Consider the following 14,240-nt stretch of genomic DNA (forward strand, 5'->3'; position numbering starts at 1 on the left):
ATCCCAGGGGGTCCATTCCATGCCCCGAGCTTTGGGAAGCTGTCGGGGGAAGGCACCAGCACCCTGCTCAGCCCCTCCTTGTCCTTGCTCCCTGGTGACGCCCTCGTGAGCGCAGCAGGTTTGACTTCAAAGCAGTTAGCAAATATTTTCCACTCCAGTGGGCTAATTAGTTAAATTACATTTCGCATGCTAATTTATTCCTCTAATATTATTTTTTTTTCCCAATGTACTGATGTGCAGGAGGAGATAAAAGCTTGGTTTGACCTTAGAGCCAGGCCCGGAGGAGCTGGAGATGGGAGCGAGCGGTCGGTCCCCAGGTTTGCCGTAGCCCAGGTTTATTCCCTGCTGCGCTCAGGGATCTCGTTCGCTTGGGCTTTTCGTCTTTTAGCTGACTGCAGCCCGGGTACCTTGGGTGTAATGGCATCTCCTGGCACGTAGAAGAAAAAAAACTTGAGGATCAGCACTAATGAGTTACTGATTTCCAGCTCCATTCCTCAGGAGCACGGAGCGCTGATAGATGGCAGGGGATGAATCCTGCCCGGGGCTGCCCTGGGGGCTCAGTCTGCTCCTCCACGACCTGCCCTGCGCCAGGGCTGATGGAGCTGGTTGTGCAGGGGCTGGAAATCAGCCTTCCTCACCACACTTGGGAGGATGAGTGCCTCTGGAAGGGAGGCAGACGCTCTCCCCATCCTGAGCCACCAAGGCTCAGCTCCCTCCCATGGATGCAGCGGGTGTTTTTGGGGTGATGGGATGAGCTGGTGAGTGTGGGGACGCACGGTGTGCAAACCTTTTGTCCTGCTGGTGAACCCTTGCTGGTGACTGAGCCCTGCCCAGAGACTCAGCACCCACAGCCCCCTGCAGCATCCTTCCCTGGGGTGGCTTTGCCCACCGGGGGTCGGGTGGGCTTCCACCCGTGGGGACGAGGAGCTGGAGCCTGCAGGGGTCACGGGTCGGTCCCAGGCGCAGGGGTGAAGCAGTCGCTGAAAACAGCCCTGCAATGAATCAAACGCTTTGTCGTGTTTATATCAAAGGCTGCTTCTTTTCCACTGCCTGTGCATGGTAGATGTTATCAGGAGGGAGGAGCTGAAAATGAGCGCTGGGACTGTTTCCTGACCACAATTACAGACAAAAACAACAAATCCCTCCATCCTCTGTCTTTTGGCCAAACTCTCCTTTCCCCTCGGGTGAATCATCACTTGGCGTTTTAGAGGAAAACTGCAAAACTACGGAAAAAGTCACCCCGGCTGAGTGCTCATCCGCGAGAGCAGAATTCCAGGAGAGCGCTGTAAAATCCCAGGACTTGTGGGAAGCAGCAGAACCCCCCCCACTGCATCCCTGCCTCCCTGGGGGCTGGGATTCACCCCCCTGGCGAGGCTGCCCCATGGGTTCAGAGCATGGAAGTGTTTTTGAGGCGACACGGGTGTGCTTCTTGCTCGTGGTGCCTGTGCAAATGGCCATCCTGGGAGCTTTGGGGGCAGTGGTGGTTCCTGGGCTGAGCTTTCACCCTGGGCTATAGGGACGGGGGAGAGGGTCACCGATGGCTGCTGCTGTGTTTGGTTCCTGGGTGCTAACACCGCTGGAGGCTTCACCTCCACGTTCCTGCGAGCTCCTCGACCGAATCCACGAGGGGAGTGGAGCCGTGGGCGTGCTGGGCTGGTGCCACTTTAATAAGCAGTCAGCAGGACCGCAGTGATGCAGCCGGGCAGACGAGGGTTGCCAAACCAAAATGAGAGCCCAGACCTCTGGAGCCTCGAGCAGAGCCTGCCCCAGTGCCCGGGACTCGTCCTGCCCGGCCTCTCGTCATCGCAGCCCCAGCCGGTGGCCTGGGGGGGGGGCCCCACGTGCAGACTGGGGGTTACTGGTGGGATCAAAGCAATGCTAATGCTCCCTGTGCTGCAAGTGCAGGAGGAGCTGATGCTTCCAGTCGCTGTCGGACTGATCTGCGGTCAGCGTTTTTATGAGAGATTGGCTGGGTCTGTGCGTGCCCGTAGCTGCGGAGTAGAAATTGCAAAGAAAAATTGGTAAAATACCTCGTGCTGCATCCTCTGCTGGTACAAGTCAAGGCAAAACCACTGGTTTGGGTGGCGTTACCCCTAAATGTCACTGGGAATGTGATTTAATGTTCAGAGAGATGTCCTGGAGCGTTGCCCTGTCGCTGTGCTCTTCCTCCTCCCCATCGTTTAGCCCCAGTTGCTGCCCAAAATCTGGGGGTAGTGTAAGAGCTTGCCCCTTGCAGCTTTTCCTCTAGACTTGTGCTTCCTAGAGGCGTTGCCTCAGCCTCCTGTGCTCTCTCAGGTGAGATGGGCTCTCTTCTCCCCGTTTTCTCTCTCCCTGCTCTCATTTCCCATCCCGATGACACCACGAGGGCCGTCGAGCTCGGTGGAGCGCCTCACACAGCTCCCAGCGCCCGCGTGCTTCTGGCGGTCACTGGCTCCGTCCCAGCACCCTGGCTGCAGCTGCCCCCTGGCAGCTGGGTGCCACAAGGTCCCTCTGGGACAGCACGTTGTCCCCTGTCCCTTCACCCCGGGGCTCGGAGCAGGGCTGCGGGCACAGCTGCCGTGACACCGTGCCGTGAGCGTGCCGGCGCCGCTCTGCTGAGCCACATCGGGTTCAGGGGCTGGTTTGGGGCTGTGGGAAGGAGCCTTGCAGAGCCCACCTGCGGCTTGGCAGGGGCACAGGGGTGCTTCTTGCTGACACCAGCTCCTCTCTCACAGCGCTCGGTGTCCCTGAAACATTTTGGTATTGCAGCGAGGGTCGGCTCCGTCCCACCCCGAGGAGATGGCTCGCGGGGGATGCCACCTGGCAGGGCAGCGGTTCCCTCTGACCGTGCTGCAACGTGCAGGCGGGCTGGTGGCTCACTTTGGGCAGAACTCGTGATATTTGGTGTTTTTAACTCCTGGGGCCGTGTGTGTGGGGCACGCAGGCTGTCTGCTGCTGCGGGGAGCTGCAGTCCACGGCCGAGGCTTTCAGGTGTCCCCTCGATGCCGGGGCTGGCCGAGAGCAGCATCCCCGGTGCTTGCCTTCCCCTGTGCCTACACGGTGAGGAACTTTCTCTCTCTTAAAGTGAAGACCCAAAGTTATGAACCACGAAGGCTGTTAATATCTGCAGGCTGACTTGCTGATTTTACTGGCGTCCTCTGCTGTGCAGCCTCATGCAGGCGTCTCCTCATCCCAGCTCCTTGCTTCCCTCCCAGCTCCCGCTGGTTCAGGGTGCCCTGGCTCTGGGGGCATCCTACGAGCTGACAATCCCTGACCTGCTCCTGTTGACGGCTCCTGAGGGCAGCGGGCAGGATCAGGCCCTTGGCTAGGGCACATCGAGGAGCTGTTTGAGGTGAGCCATGCAGTGGGCTCGTAGCGTCTGGCCGTGGCCGTGATGCTGGCAACAGGGCAGCAAATGCAGAGCAACACCCCCAGTGATGCTGGGGCACTGCTTGCTCTCAGTCTGCTGGGAAATAGCATCCAAAAAAAAAAAAAACCCTAAAAATAACCCCTTCTACTTTTCCTTTTATTCTCCCTTTAGGCTTCTGTGTGCCTTGGTCTGAGAGACTGTTTCCTTTTTGTCTTTCATCAGAGCAACCCCCTCTCCCCCCAGCCCTTCTACTTCCCATCCTGGAAACCGAGCACAAACCAAGAACTGTGAACAGAGAGGTCGGAGGGGAAACGTCATTTTTAGCAGCAGCCTCCGGGCTGACTGACCCCAGCAGCCGGGGGCACCTCTGGGGCCACAGGGATGGGAGGATGGAGTCCCCCCAGGGTCTGGCAGCTCGGGGGGATTCCTCCTGCCTGAGCAGCCCCCGAGCTGCTGGAGCTGGGAAACAGGGATTAATCCCTGCCCGCCTGCTGGGTGCGAGTGAGAGGGATCAAAAGAAATTGTGAAAATCCCGGATTTCCCTTCCCGTTTGGCAGAGGGAAGCGGGAGGCAGCCGGGCTGCGGGGCACAGCTCCACCATTTCCCACTGCACGGGGCTCGACGCCCTGCACCCGTGGGCCTCCATCCCTGGTTGTTTTGGGGTCAGCACAAGGCTGCATCCTGGCAGCCGACCCCATCCGAGACCTCCGACAAACCGCAAATTCCAGGGGCCCCCTCGCCACGAGGCTGCTCCAGAAAAGAGCTTTGCAAGTGGATGTGGATGTCGGGAAGGGAAAGGAAGGCTCCGAAGGGAAGGGAGGCTCCGAAGGGAAGCTCCACGGGGCTCTGGCTTTGGCAGGGAGGTGCCTCGGCACATGCCAGCCCGGTGATGTACCTGCGTGCTGCCACGTTGCACGGCTGCGTGTCATGGAAACCCTGACACAGCCCCGCAGCAGCGTGTCGCAAACAGCAACGGGGTAATTAACTGTCAATACGTAATGATCTTGGCTGCTGAGATGAAAAAAAATCAACACGCGGGCTGCTCGGCAGTGGGTTAATCAGCCCAACCCGTCGGGGCCGTGAGAGCTGATGGAGGGAGATGCTCGTGGGGGTAGGATGCAGCCGGGTGCTGCGATGTCTTGCCAAAAGTCCCGCTGAAGCTGGGACAAAAACACCCGGGTCACATTTCCTAACCTTCTTCCCTGCAACAAGGGGGTGGAAAACTCTTTTTTCCTCCCGAAATGAGGTTAACGGCGAGCTGCTGTCTGCCTGTCTGTGGCCTCCCGCCCCGGGTGACTTCTCAACCTGCTGGCCCGCTTCATGCAAATCTGGCGGAGGGCTCGCAGATCATTAGATCTATGCAAAAACGATGAGAGGAGGTAGCTGAGTGGAGGAAAGGAATCTTGTAAATGCCCCCGAAACAGCTGTAGCGTGAGCTCGTGTATTATTAGACACCAGAAAATCCACGTGGGAGACGCCGCTTACAAACGCTGTAACCACAAAAACATTTTCAGTCTCGGTTCGTACATTTTTAGGCACCGAGGGCGGCCTCGAGACACAAAACCGTAGGAAATGAGACCCGAGCAGTTCCAGCGCTCGCAGGATGACCTTGTTATTTTAATGAAAACCGAAATTCTTCGGCGCTCGCCGCGATCCTTGGAGCCAAGACTCCGAGGAAGAAGAGCATAAATCACGACCTGGAGGGCCAGCAGTGCCGTGGCCGGACCCGGTGCTGTGCTGTGACTCAGCGCTGCCGCTGTTTGTGCCACCGAAACCGAGAGATGAAGCTGGCCCCGTGCCCCCGGCGGATGGCATTGCTGGGAAGAGCGCTGCTCCGCCGTGCCAAGCAAGCCCGACAAAAAGCGCCGTGCTGGCCGTCGGGGGGACGCGCCGGAATAACTTCCCCCTGCTGAAACAATGCAGAGAGGAAACCTTTTCAAGTGGCTCTTACCAAGGGGAAAACGATTTGGCTTTTTTAAACATCCTCTGAGGGTCTGACAATACCTGGGAAGGGCGAAAGACACTTGCAGTTCTTCATTGACTTTTCAGCCATGTGGCCGTGTGTCTCATCGGGGCGAGACCCAGCTCGGGCTCTGGACAGTCAGATTTTCCCTTTCCAGCTCTTGCCAGGCTCCTTTCCTGCCTCTCGTGGGGACACCAGAAAGTGTTAAAGTGGGATACTTCCATCTCCATTCACCGCGCTCTGCCCCGACCAAGGGGATTTGGCCCAGGTGCTGTCGGTGTCGGCGAGCACCTGGATGCTCTCCTGTCCCGTGGCCCTGCCCTGCTCCTGGCCCTGGCTTCTCACCACCAGCCACGCTGTCACCACGCTCTGCGGCTGCCTCCAGGCTTCTCCCCTCGCTCCAAACCAAGCCAGCTTCCCTGCGGCTTGCACCGCAGCTTCCCGACGTGCCCGGGTTTTGATGTATGCTTTCCCTGACGCTTGTGCGGCTGGAGGAGGTGCAGGGCCATTGTTGGAACATCCTTTTCCATATCCCCCGTTAAAGGGCTCTGTTCCTGTTTAGCTGGATTTCTTTGTTTCAAGTAACCTCAGATATTTACTTGTGGCATTAGCGCTCTGCGTGCGGTGCACCTTGCTGCTGCTTCGCATATTTCCAGGATCTGGCATTTCAATCTGTTCCACCTCACTCCTATTTTGGGCTAACTCTGCGTTAAACCCAGGCTGCTCTGAGTCCGTTTGGTCTTTGCTGCCTGTAGTTCTGCTCAGCGTGGCTCTGCAGCCTGCGTGGGTCCCACGTTTAGCTCTGGACACAGACCTGCACGATGCATCAGCTCCATGCGCTGCTCCCCTGCCTTTGTGCTCTTCTCTTGGGCCTCTTAGCAGCTCCATGGCCCCGTTCCCTCCCCTACGTGTGCCCAGACATGTTTCAGCACCGGGGATGCTCACGGTGCTGGAAAATGCGCCAGGGTAAGGAGCTGGCGATGAGCAAGGTTTCTTTGTTATCCGTCGGGATTTCTCTGTTGGTCCGCTGCCAGGTCCTCGTGTTTCCGAGAGGCTCCTTTTACGAGATTCAGCTGAACGTGTCAATTCGGCTCCTTACCGGCGCTGGAAAAATGTGCTCACTGCCCTTGAAGGTACCTTGAAAGGTGAGCAGAGCCCGAGCCCTGCTCTGTGTCAGTCCAGGCACCCCACCTGGCCGTGGGGAGCCCTTTTTGCCATCCGGGTGATTTGTAGGGAGCTGCACCAGGCTGGAAGGGGGCATGGGGGAGAAGGAAACACTCAATAATGCCCAGGGAATCCCGTTATGGGTTGAGTTCCCTTTGGGAAGCAGCACAGCAGGGACCCTGCAAGGCCCAGGGGTGCTTTGCCAACTCCTTGCCCCATGTCAGCAACCAACAGCTCCGTATTTCTGGCACACATTATGAAATCTCACCGCGCCGTCTTATTTTCCTGGTGGATGAGAGGGCCCGTTTTGATTTCGGAAAGGAAATTATCATATCTTCAGGGGTTACACCCATTCCTGTCTTTCCCTGCCAATTCCTGTGGCTTCGTAACCTTTCTCTTTCCTACCAGTGGTTTGCCTTTTCGCTGCTATCCGGCAGAGGAGTGCAAGCAAGGGTGAAAGCTGCAGTAATTCAGAGCACCTGGGAGCCCCGAGCTGGCCATATGCTGATTGCTAAGCAACGCAGAAAAATGTTTTTCCTGTTTTTCTTTTGGTTACGAGCACCTTAGGTGGTATTTGTTAAAAGAGCTGACTGAAACATTCCGGCAGAAAGGTGATAGGGAGATAAAAGCCGCCTTTAAAGACAAATGGCTCAAGAAAGACGTCTCCCTGTCTGCGGTGTGTCCGGCTGCAGCAGCCCCGTGCCTGCTGACCTCGGCTCTGGGAGCCCAAAGTTCAACTGAAGGGGAGAGGCAGCAGCTCCTGCTTGACTTGGGGATGCCTGGTGCTAAAAGCTCTTGGGGATCCAGTGATCCTCCCCAAAAAACCAACCAGCCCTGGGCAAGCCGCTCTGGTTGTTTCACTGCATCCCCCTGCTGCTGGCCGCCCTGCGAAGCGCCGTGAGGTCTCTTGGTGCTGTTCCCAAGATGGAGCTTGTTGTCTTTGGCCTTCTGGGTGTGTTTCAATGTTAGCAGTCGTGTTTTGCCTCTTTTTTTTTTTTTTTTCTGGGTATTTTCTTTTCGCCGTACGTGGCTGCGTGACTTCTTGTGGCAACGTCCCCATGCGCCTTTCCCCAGAAGCGTCCACACGAGGTGTGCTGTGGTCAGTTGTTTCGCAGAAAGTGGCTTTGATTTCCCTGTGCGCCCCGTGCCGGCCTTGTTCTGCCGAATTCTAGAGGTCAGCAGGTCTGAAAACCCGAGGCTTACGTTATCACCTGCTGCCCTAAGGCAAGACGCTCAAATATTATGGCAAAGCGGATGGTGTGAGCGTTAGGATGGAGTGGAAATAATTCCTGCAAGCTCGTTAGTTTTCCAGGCTGGTGGCATAATTACGCTGCCACCGCCGAGCTTCAGGCTCCGCAGGAGGCTCCGCAGGAGGTGCTGCCGCCCAGCTGCACGCGGGGGCTGCAGGAAAGCAAGCCCAGCAGAGCGGGATGGAGAGGTTCAGCCTTCCCCTGCCAGCACAAAGAGCTCGTGTGGAGGGAAAGGGCCCAAGAAATGCCCCAAACCTGGGTCTGAACAGCTGAGCTGAGGGATTCCTAAAACACCCTGGCCAGCGGTGTCTGGCTCGCCCCTAAAATCTGGTTAAAAACTGGCATGGATCGTGATCATGAGTGAGAACTGGGGCTGTGAGAGATGGGGCTGGGTGGGATCCATCGGTCCCGAAATAAACTCTGGGAGCTGCTGCTCTAACCTCCCATTGGCGTGCAGGGGATACTGAGAGCACTGATACCACTGCCCCGTCTTGCAGAAGCTGTGAGGTTTTTTCCCCGGAGGAGAAGAGGAAGTGGTGCTGGTTCTTTGTTTTATAAGAAACGCTCATAATAATAATAGTAATTTTCCAGTAGAAGCCTGGGCCTTGGAGAAGTGGGGGCAGTGGAAGTGAAAGTTTCCAATGAAAATCTGAACACCCAGAAAGTTTTGGTTCAGGACTCAAAGCAAGCGGTAACAGACAGCCCCACTTCCAGTTAATAATTCTTTTCTATCGACAGCACCTTTCCTCCCAGGTGCCTTACAAACAGGGACGCAAAGGGCTTCCCCAGCCCCTATGACACGAGGAGGGTACGGAGTGCTGCGGGGACTGACCCGATGTGTTTTGTTGAGCTGGTGCCAGCCACGATAATGTGACGACTCCCATTCCCAAACTTTGTGTTCCCAGACTCCTGACTGATGGGGAAAAGCCCCGGTGATGTGGAGTATGGGAACAGGGTCAGCACGAGTCATGCAGGAAGCGTGCTGCGTTGGAGCAGTGGAAGAAAGTGAAGGAGGGCAGCCGTCGGCAGGGCTGGGGGAGCTGGGGGATGCTCAGGGGCTGTGGGATGAGCTCGGGGCTCAAATGTGCTGGGGAGACAACTCGGGGTGTGTGCTGAGCCCTGGTATTGAGAGAGAAGCCAAGGTCTGAGCCTGCAGGTGCTGCCCCAAAGCTGTTGGGAACTGGCGTAGCGTTTGCAGAAGCCCCTGGTCGTTACCCGTTCCGCATCGTTAGCCGCGTGGGGAAGCCTGAAGGCTGGAGGCTGTGGCAGATGAGGGCAGGTTTGTGATTTGGAAGTGCAAGGGTTTGTGTTTATTCAGTCAAAAGCTCATTGCAGGGTGATGGAAAGAAACCGAGTGAGGGATTTCCCGCAGCACCCGGTTCCTGCACCCGTCTCTGCTCCTGCGCCTGCTGAAGTCGTCGGGACATTTACGGCTGACGTCAATGCAAAGTGCTCGGTGTGTTGTGAAAAGCTTTTGCTGAGTTTGCCAAATGTAAAATGATTATTATTTTTTTTTAATGAGTCACTCAATCATCGATGGTTTCCTTAAATGCCCTGCTCCAAGAGTCACCCACGTATAAAATCACGGTAACTTTCAAAAATTTCTCGACCTTCAAGGGTGTAAGGGAGAAGAAGCTTGAGGGTGTGATCCAAGTGGTGCCTTTCAGCTCCACGCTTAGAGGCAAAGACGGAGCCCCGAAAAGTTATTTGTTTCAAGTCTCACGGTTCTCAAGAGCTTGGCCCCTGAAGGCTGAGTGTTTGGGGTTAGCTGCGCTGAGCAAACATCCTGAACTTGGGCTCCTGACCCCGCTTTGAGTGTTTTGCTTTTCAGGCCCAGAAGGTTCCCAGGAGAGGAGAAAGGAAACTGGCTGGCTATTTTTAAACCCTCTCAGTTGCCTTCCTGCTTTATATTATTTATTATCCATTATCAAAAGTGTTTCTCCCCTGAAACTGTCTTTAGTGGTCAGCCGAGGGACCGGTGAAAATTGCCCATCAAACAGAGCTGCAACTTTCCATAGAGGTCAGGCGGAGCTGGAGGGCTGTGCAGGGTTTTGCCAGCTGCAGATGAGTGCTGCTATTATCTGTGATGTGCACGTGGGCAGAGTCAAGTGATTCCCGTTGTGGGCTGCAGTTTCACCACCCCGAGAGCAGAGTACCCAAGGAAAGCTGGGTCTCCTCTCCCAGAGACCAGACCCCACAGCCCAGAGGGGTGGCATCAGCTTTCCCATCCGGGCGCTGCCTGATTCCTGCACGCACCCAACTAAACGATGCGTGTGACCATCACATTTTATAGCACATCTCGCTGTATCACGCGGGCTCCACACGACACGGCAGCGGTAAAATCAGCATCGCCCCCAGGGGAGCACCCCAAAGTCATGGAGCTGCCTCGGGCGGTGCAAAGCCCCTTGCTCAGGGCTGTGTCCCCTTTCCCAGGGTGTCCCTGGAGGTCCCCTTGACCCTCTGCGGCTCCAGATAAGCAGGACAATAGCCCGCATTGTCCTCGCTCATCCTCCTGCCTGGTAAATTTTCAAGTTTGAAGAGTGTTGCAGCCCTGGCAGCTTTGTTAATCCTTTCCTGCCCGGGCAGGAGGTGCAGGCGGTGGTGCCCTGGGCAGAGCTGGCTGCGCAGTGTGGCTCCATGTTCTTCTCCTTGGAAATAAAGCCGTGGGGCTGGCCAGCCTGGGAGGCTGATGTTATTTCAGCTGTGCAGAGAGAGCTGAGGCGTAAAAGTCTGGGTTTTGGTGGTGTCAGCAGCAACTGCGATGCAGTTTATCAGCAGGGCGTGAGGAGGGAAGGGGAAGAGGCAGGGGAGGGTGAGAGCACGGAGGGGTGATGAATGAGGAGCAGGTCTGCCTGTTTTTCTTTGCCTCTCAAAGCAAAGTTATGTGGTGTGGTTTCAGCAGGGGCTTGGGGGCTCAGAGCTGCTCTAAAATGGGATTCATAACCCTAATGTCCCCCAGCCCAGTTTCCCTTTCCCTGTGTCCCTGCTGGGCCGTACGCAGGTGCCCAGGACCCTGTGCACTGGGAGCTGACACGGGGACGGGATCAGACGCTTCTCCTGGCACTGGCTTGCAATGGGGCCCCACAAATGTCCCTTCATCTCCATGGGGCCACCACCCCATAAAGTCCAGCTGGGGCTGGGCAGTGCTTTGGGCACAGACAGCACCGTGGGGGCTGAGCCCCCGTGCTGAGATGCAACCTGGCTGAGCATTACCGCGTGCCGTCAATCCCCACGCGGACCCAGATTTAGTAGGGTCACATTTCACGCTGGGTTTTGGGTGCGGTGCTCTCAGGACCCCGGTGCTCCCAACCTGGGGGCGTGAATCCCCCCTCTCAGCACCACGTCCCCCCAGGGGCACCTCCACGCCTCGCCCCCCTGCGCCCCCTTTTTTCCCCTTTTTCCCCGTTTTTCCCCAGCTCCGTGCTGTGCTGGGGGGGCAGCCCCCTTTGGAAACTCCCCCCTCCTCCTTCCTTTCCCTGCTCCGTCCCCCGGGGGGCCGAGCCGAGCCGTGCCGGGCCAGCCCCCGGGGCGGGCGGAGGCTTTTGGGGGAGGAAACCAGCGCTCGGCTCCGCGCTGCCATCGGGGCTGCTCCGCCGCCTCCCCGCGCCCCCCCAGCCCTCTAGGCTTAGGGTTAGGGGGTTAAGGGGTTAGGTTTAGGGTTGGGGGGGCCCTGCCCCTCCCCGCTTTATCCCGGGGCTGGCCGGGGATGCGGTGCCCATGGTGAGCCGCCGGCACCATGCCGCCGCCGCGCCCGCCCCCGAGAAGATGTTCGAGGGCTGCCGGCGGGCGCGGAGCCTTTGGGGCGGCGTGAGGCTGGAGGTGGCCGGCGAGAGCAGCCCCGTGGTGCTGCACAGCTTCACCCAGCTCGACCCCGACCTGCCCCCGCTGGAGGTGAGCGAGGAGACTGGTGTTTTTTTTGTTGTTTTGTTTTGTTTTTGGGGGGGGATGCGGTGAGTTTTGGAGAGGGTACGGGGGGCGCAGCCCGCTGGGAGAGGAGCTCTGGTGCTCGCCCCTTTGTGGTTTGGGGCTGGTTTGCAGGATGGGAGAAAGCAGGGTTAAGCATGGGGACAGCTGGGGGCAGGCTGTTTATTATTTCTTTCCATTTATTAAATAACCGGGTGCCCCTGCTTGGCTCTGCGCTCCCTCCCTGGGCCATCGAGGGGCTGGCGGACTGGGCTCTGCTGGGGGAAGCTAAGGGGCTCTCCTCCCTCAGAGCAACCAGGGCAAGGGGGCAGATTGCTAAAAACGGGGGCCCTAATAACTCGTTTAAGCTCCCTGGCTGCTGGAGGCAGGAAACTGTTCGGATCTGAGCTGCCCGTGAGGGCTTCAGGCTCATCCAAGCCCCATAAGCGTCCCCTGGGAAGGTTATGGGCACCGGGAGGGCTTTGCTGGAGGATGCAAAATATTTGTGCTGCTCTCGATTCGACCCTGGGCGCCTCAGAGCCGGTCCCCTGGAGGTCTCAGCCCGACGGGTTTGTTGATGGCAGCTGTGCGTGGAGGTGGAGGCAGAGGCACCCAGAACCATCTGAGTCAGAGCTCTGCCTTTTTTCTTCGTAATGGATGATCGTCTCCTGCGCGCCAGGAATGTCATTGATTCTGAGTAAGCGGCGTGTTAGGAGCAGCTCAGCTGGAGGAGGGTTTTGGTGTTCAGAGCTGGTTCAGAGGAAGGCTGGTGGCACAGGGGTTAAATCAGCGCGGGGCAGGAGCCTGGCTTTGCTGGGATTTAGAGCCAGCTGCAGATGTGCTTGGTGGCTCTGGCTGCTTCCCGCTGGAGGGGGGCGGCTGGAGGGGGATCATCGCTGAAACCTCCACGTTACTGTGCAGATATCCGGCGAGGAGAGCCAGCATTTCAGCAGCGGTGGCTCCTTCTCCCTGCTCCAAAGGATCCATCCCATAACCTGCACTACAAAGTCCTGCTCGGCCGGGGATGGGATTAGCTCAGGCTCCGGCCGTACCAGCTCTCCTCCGGCCTGGTGGTCAGCTCTGCCGAGAGTTCACAAAATCATCATCCAGCTTGCTTCCCCCCCCTCCACTCCGCTCCTCTCTCCTGGGGGTGGGCGTGCTGACATTGTTCGGCGCACATCATCTGGTTCGTGTTATGTCTGGCAGGAAGTCCAGCCTCTCCGGCCCGCCGCGCTCCGGGAGGCTGCAGGGCCGCGCTTTTGGCAGGGGGAGCGAGAGGAGCGGGGAGGGGGCAGAAGAGGGGCGATGAGGCTCGTCGTGCTTCTCCCCCCCCCCCGGGAAGCTGTCCCATGCACCCCAGGGGATGAGGCCTTGCACCTCGGGAGGGGTTTTGCTGTAGCACGAGGAGTGGAGGCTGCGAAAGCGAAGTTTTGGGGGCTGAGAGTGGCTTTGCGTGGCCTCGGCATAGCAGAGAGAGGCGAGCGTCCTCCAGCCCTCCTCTGCTGTCCTCGCTGCCCAGGTTTCCCCTCTGGGCCGTAACGTGGCTCCGTGCTGCTTAACGTGCTGCATCCCAGCGCCTGGGTTTTCCTCCCGGCCCCGAGGAACTTGCTGACAAATTCTTCCTTCCTCCGTGCCATCCGTTCGCGAGCGGAGGCGAGGAAAGGCACAGCCTGGAGCGGGGTTTGGTGACCCACTGCCTCTCGAGCAGCTCGGAGGCTCTTTGAGAGCCTCTGACCTCCTCATGCTCCTGGCTGAGGGCTTCATGGTGTTCTCTGGGTCGTGTGGAGCGGGTTTTGCTCGCTGTCGTTACACTGCACAACCGGGGAAAGCATGCCAAAAGGCAGAGAAAGCAGAGTTGCTGCGACAACTGTGCTGGCAGCAGCCTGGTGTGGTTGTAATCCCCGGGTAAGGTTTCTCTGCGAGATACACCCTGGGAGGAGAAGGCGGATTATTTGAATGCCCCCTGTAGACCATCGCTGTTTTGCCGAGCTCCACTTTGTCCCTGTGTTGGAAACTAAGGGCTGTGATCCCCCCTCGGCCCTGCACTGGCACAGAGCTGGGCTCGGGGCCGTGCCAGCTGCTGGGGACCATGCCTGGTCCCAGGGGAATAGAGAGGATCCCTGGAAAGCTGCTCAACAGGTGGTGGGGAACATGGATCCTGTTTTCTGCTGAGCCCCTGCGGGTGGCTGTCAGTGGCAGGGCCCTTTGCCTGTATCCAAAGCAACACTATCGATCTGCCAGGCACCGCACCGAGGTGGCTGTTTGAGGGCTCGCGGCCACGTGCTGCCAAGCGTTCTCCTGCTGATGTTAACCATGGGAAACTGAAAGTTTATACGGAGCCTCTCTAGCTGGCCAAGCTGCTTTGCACACCTTTTGCTTTGTCCTTTTCGGTTCTAATCCAACTCAAATCAGCGGTGAGTGTCCTAGTGCGAATTTATTTGGTGGTTCTCCTCCTGCTCCTTGCTGGAGATGCGTGCTGTAAGCACAACTGCAGATGACACAGACTGAAACTTTCATGAGACTGGCATCACTGAATCTCCAGACAAATGGCGAGGGCTGACGCATATTGAAAAAGCTTGTATTGTTGCTATTTTGGCTCTATTTGTTTTCT

At 57.7% G+C, this 14,240-nt stretch overlaps 1 protein-coding gene across 3 annotated transcripts in view; it reads left to right on the plus strand.

Annotated features, from left to right (window-relative positions):
* Positions 1 to 14,240, plus strand: part of RALGDS (ral guanine nucleotide dissociation stimulator) — a 45,911-nt gene that overhangs the window by 13,376 nt on the left and 18,295 nt on the right. For 2 of the 3 annotated variants that reach the window (XM_082775632.1, XM_082775633.1), the window contains exon 1: positions 11,296 to 11,617. The exons of the other annotated variant lie outside the window; for it this stretch is intronic. In XM_082775632.1, coding sequence (XP_082631758.1) covers positions 11,444 to 11,617 — 174 coding nt within the window. In that variant the 5' untranslated portion in view covers positions 11,296 to 11,443. Of the gene's footprint in view, positions 1 to 11,295; positions 11,618 to 14,240 lie in introns of those variants that run through there. 3 annotated transcript variants of the gene reach the window in all.

Source organism: Aythya marila (genome assembly GCF_965140915.1).
Source record: "Aythya marila genome assembly, chromosome: 19".
In the NCBI taxonomy this organism is placed as follows: Eukaryota; Metazoa; Chordata; class Aves; order Anseriformes; family Anatidae; genus Aythya; species Aythya marila.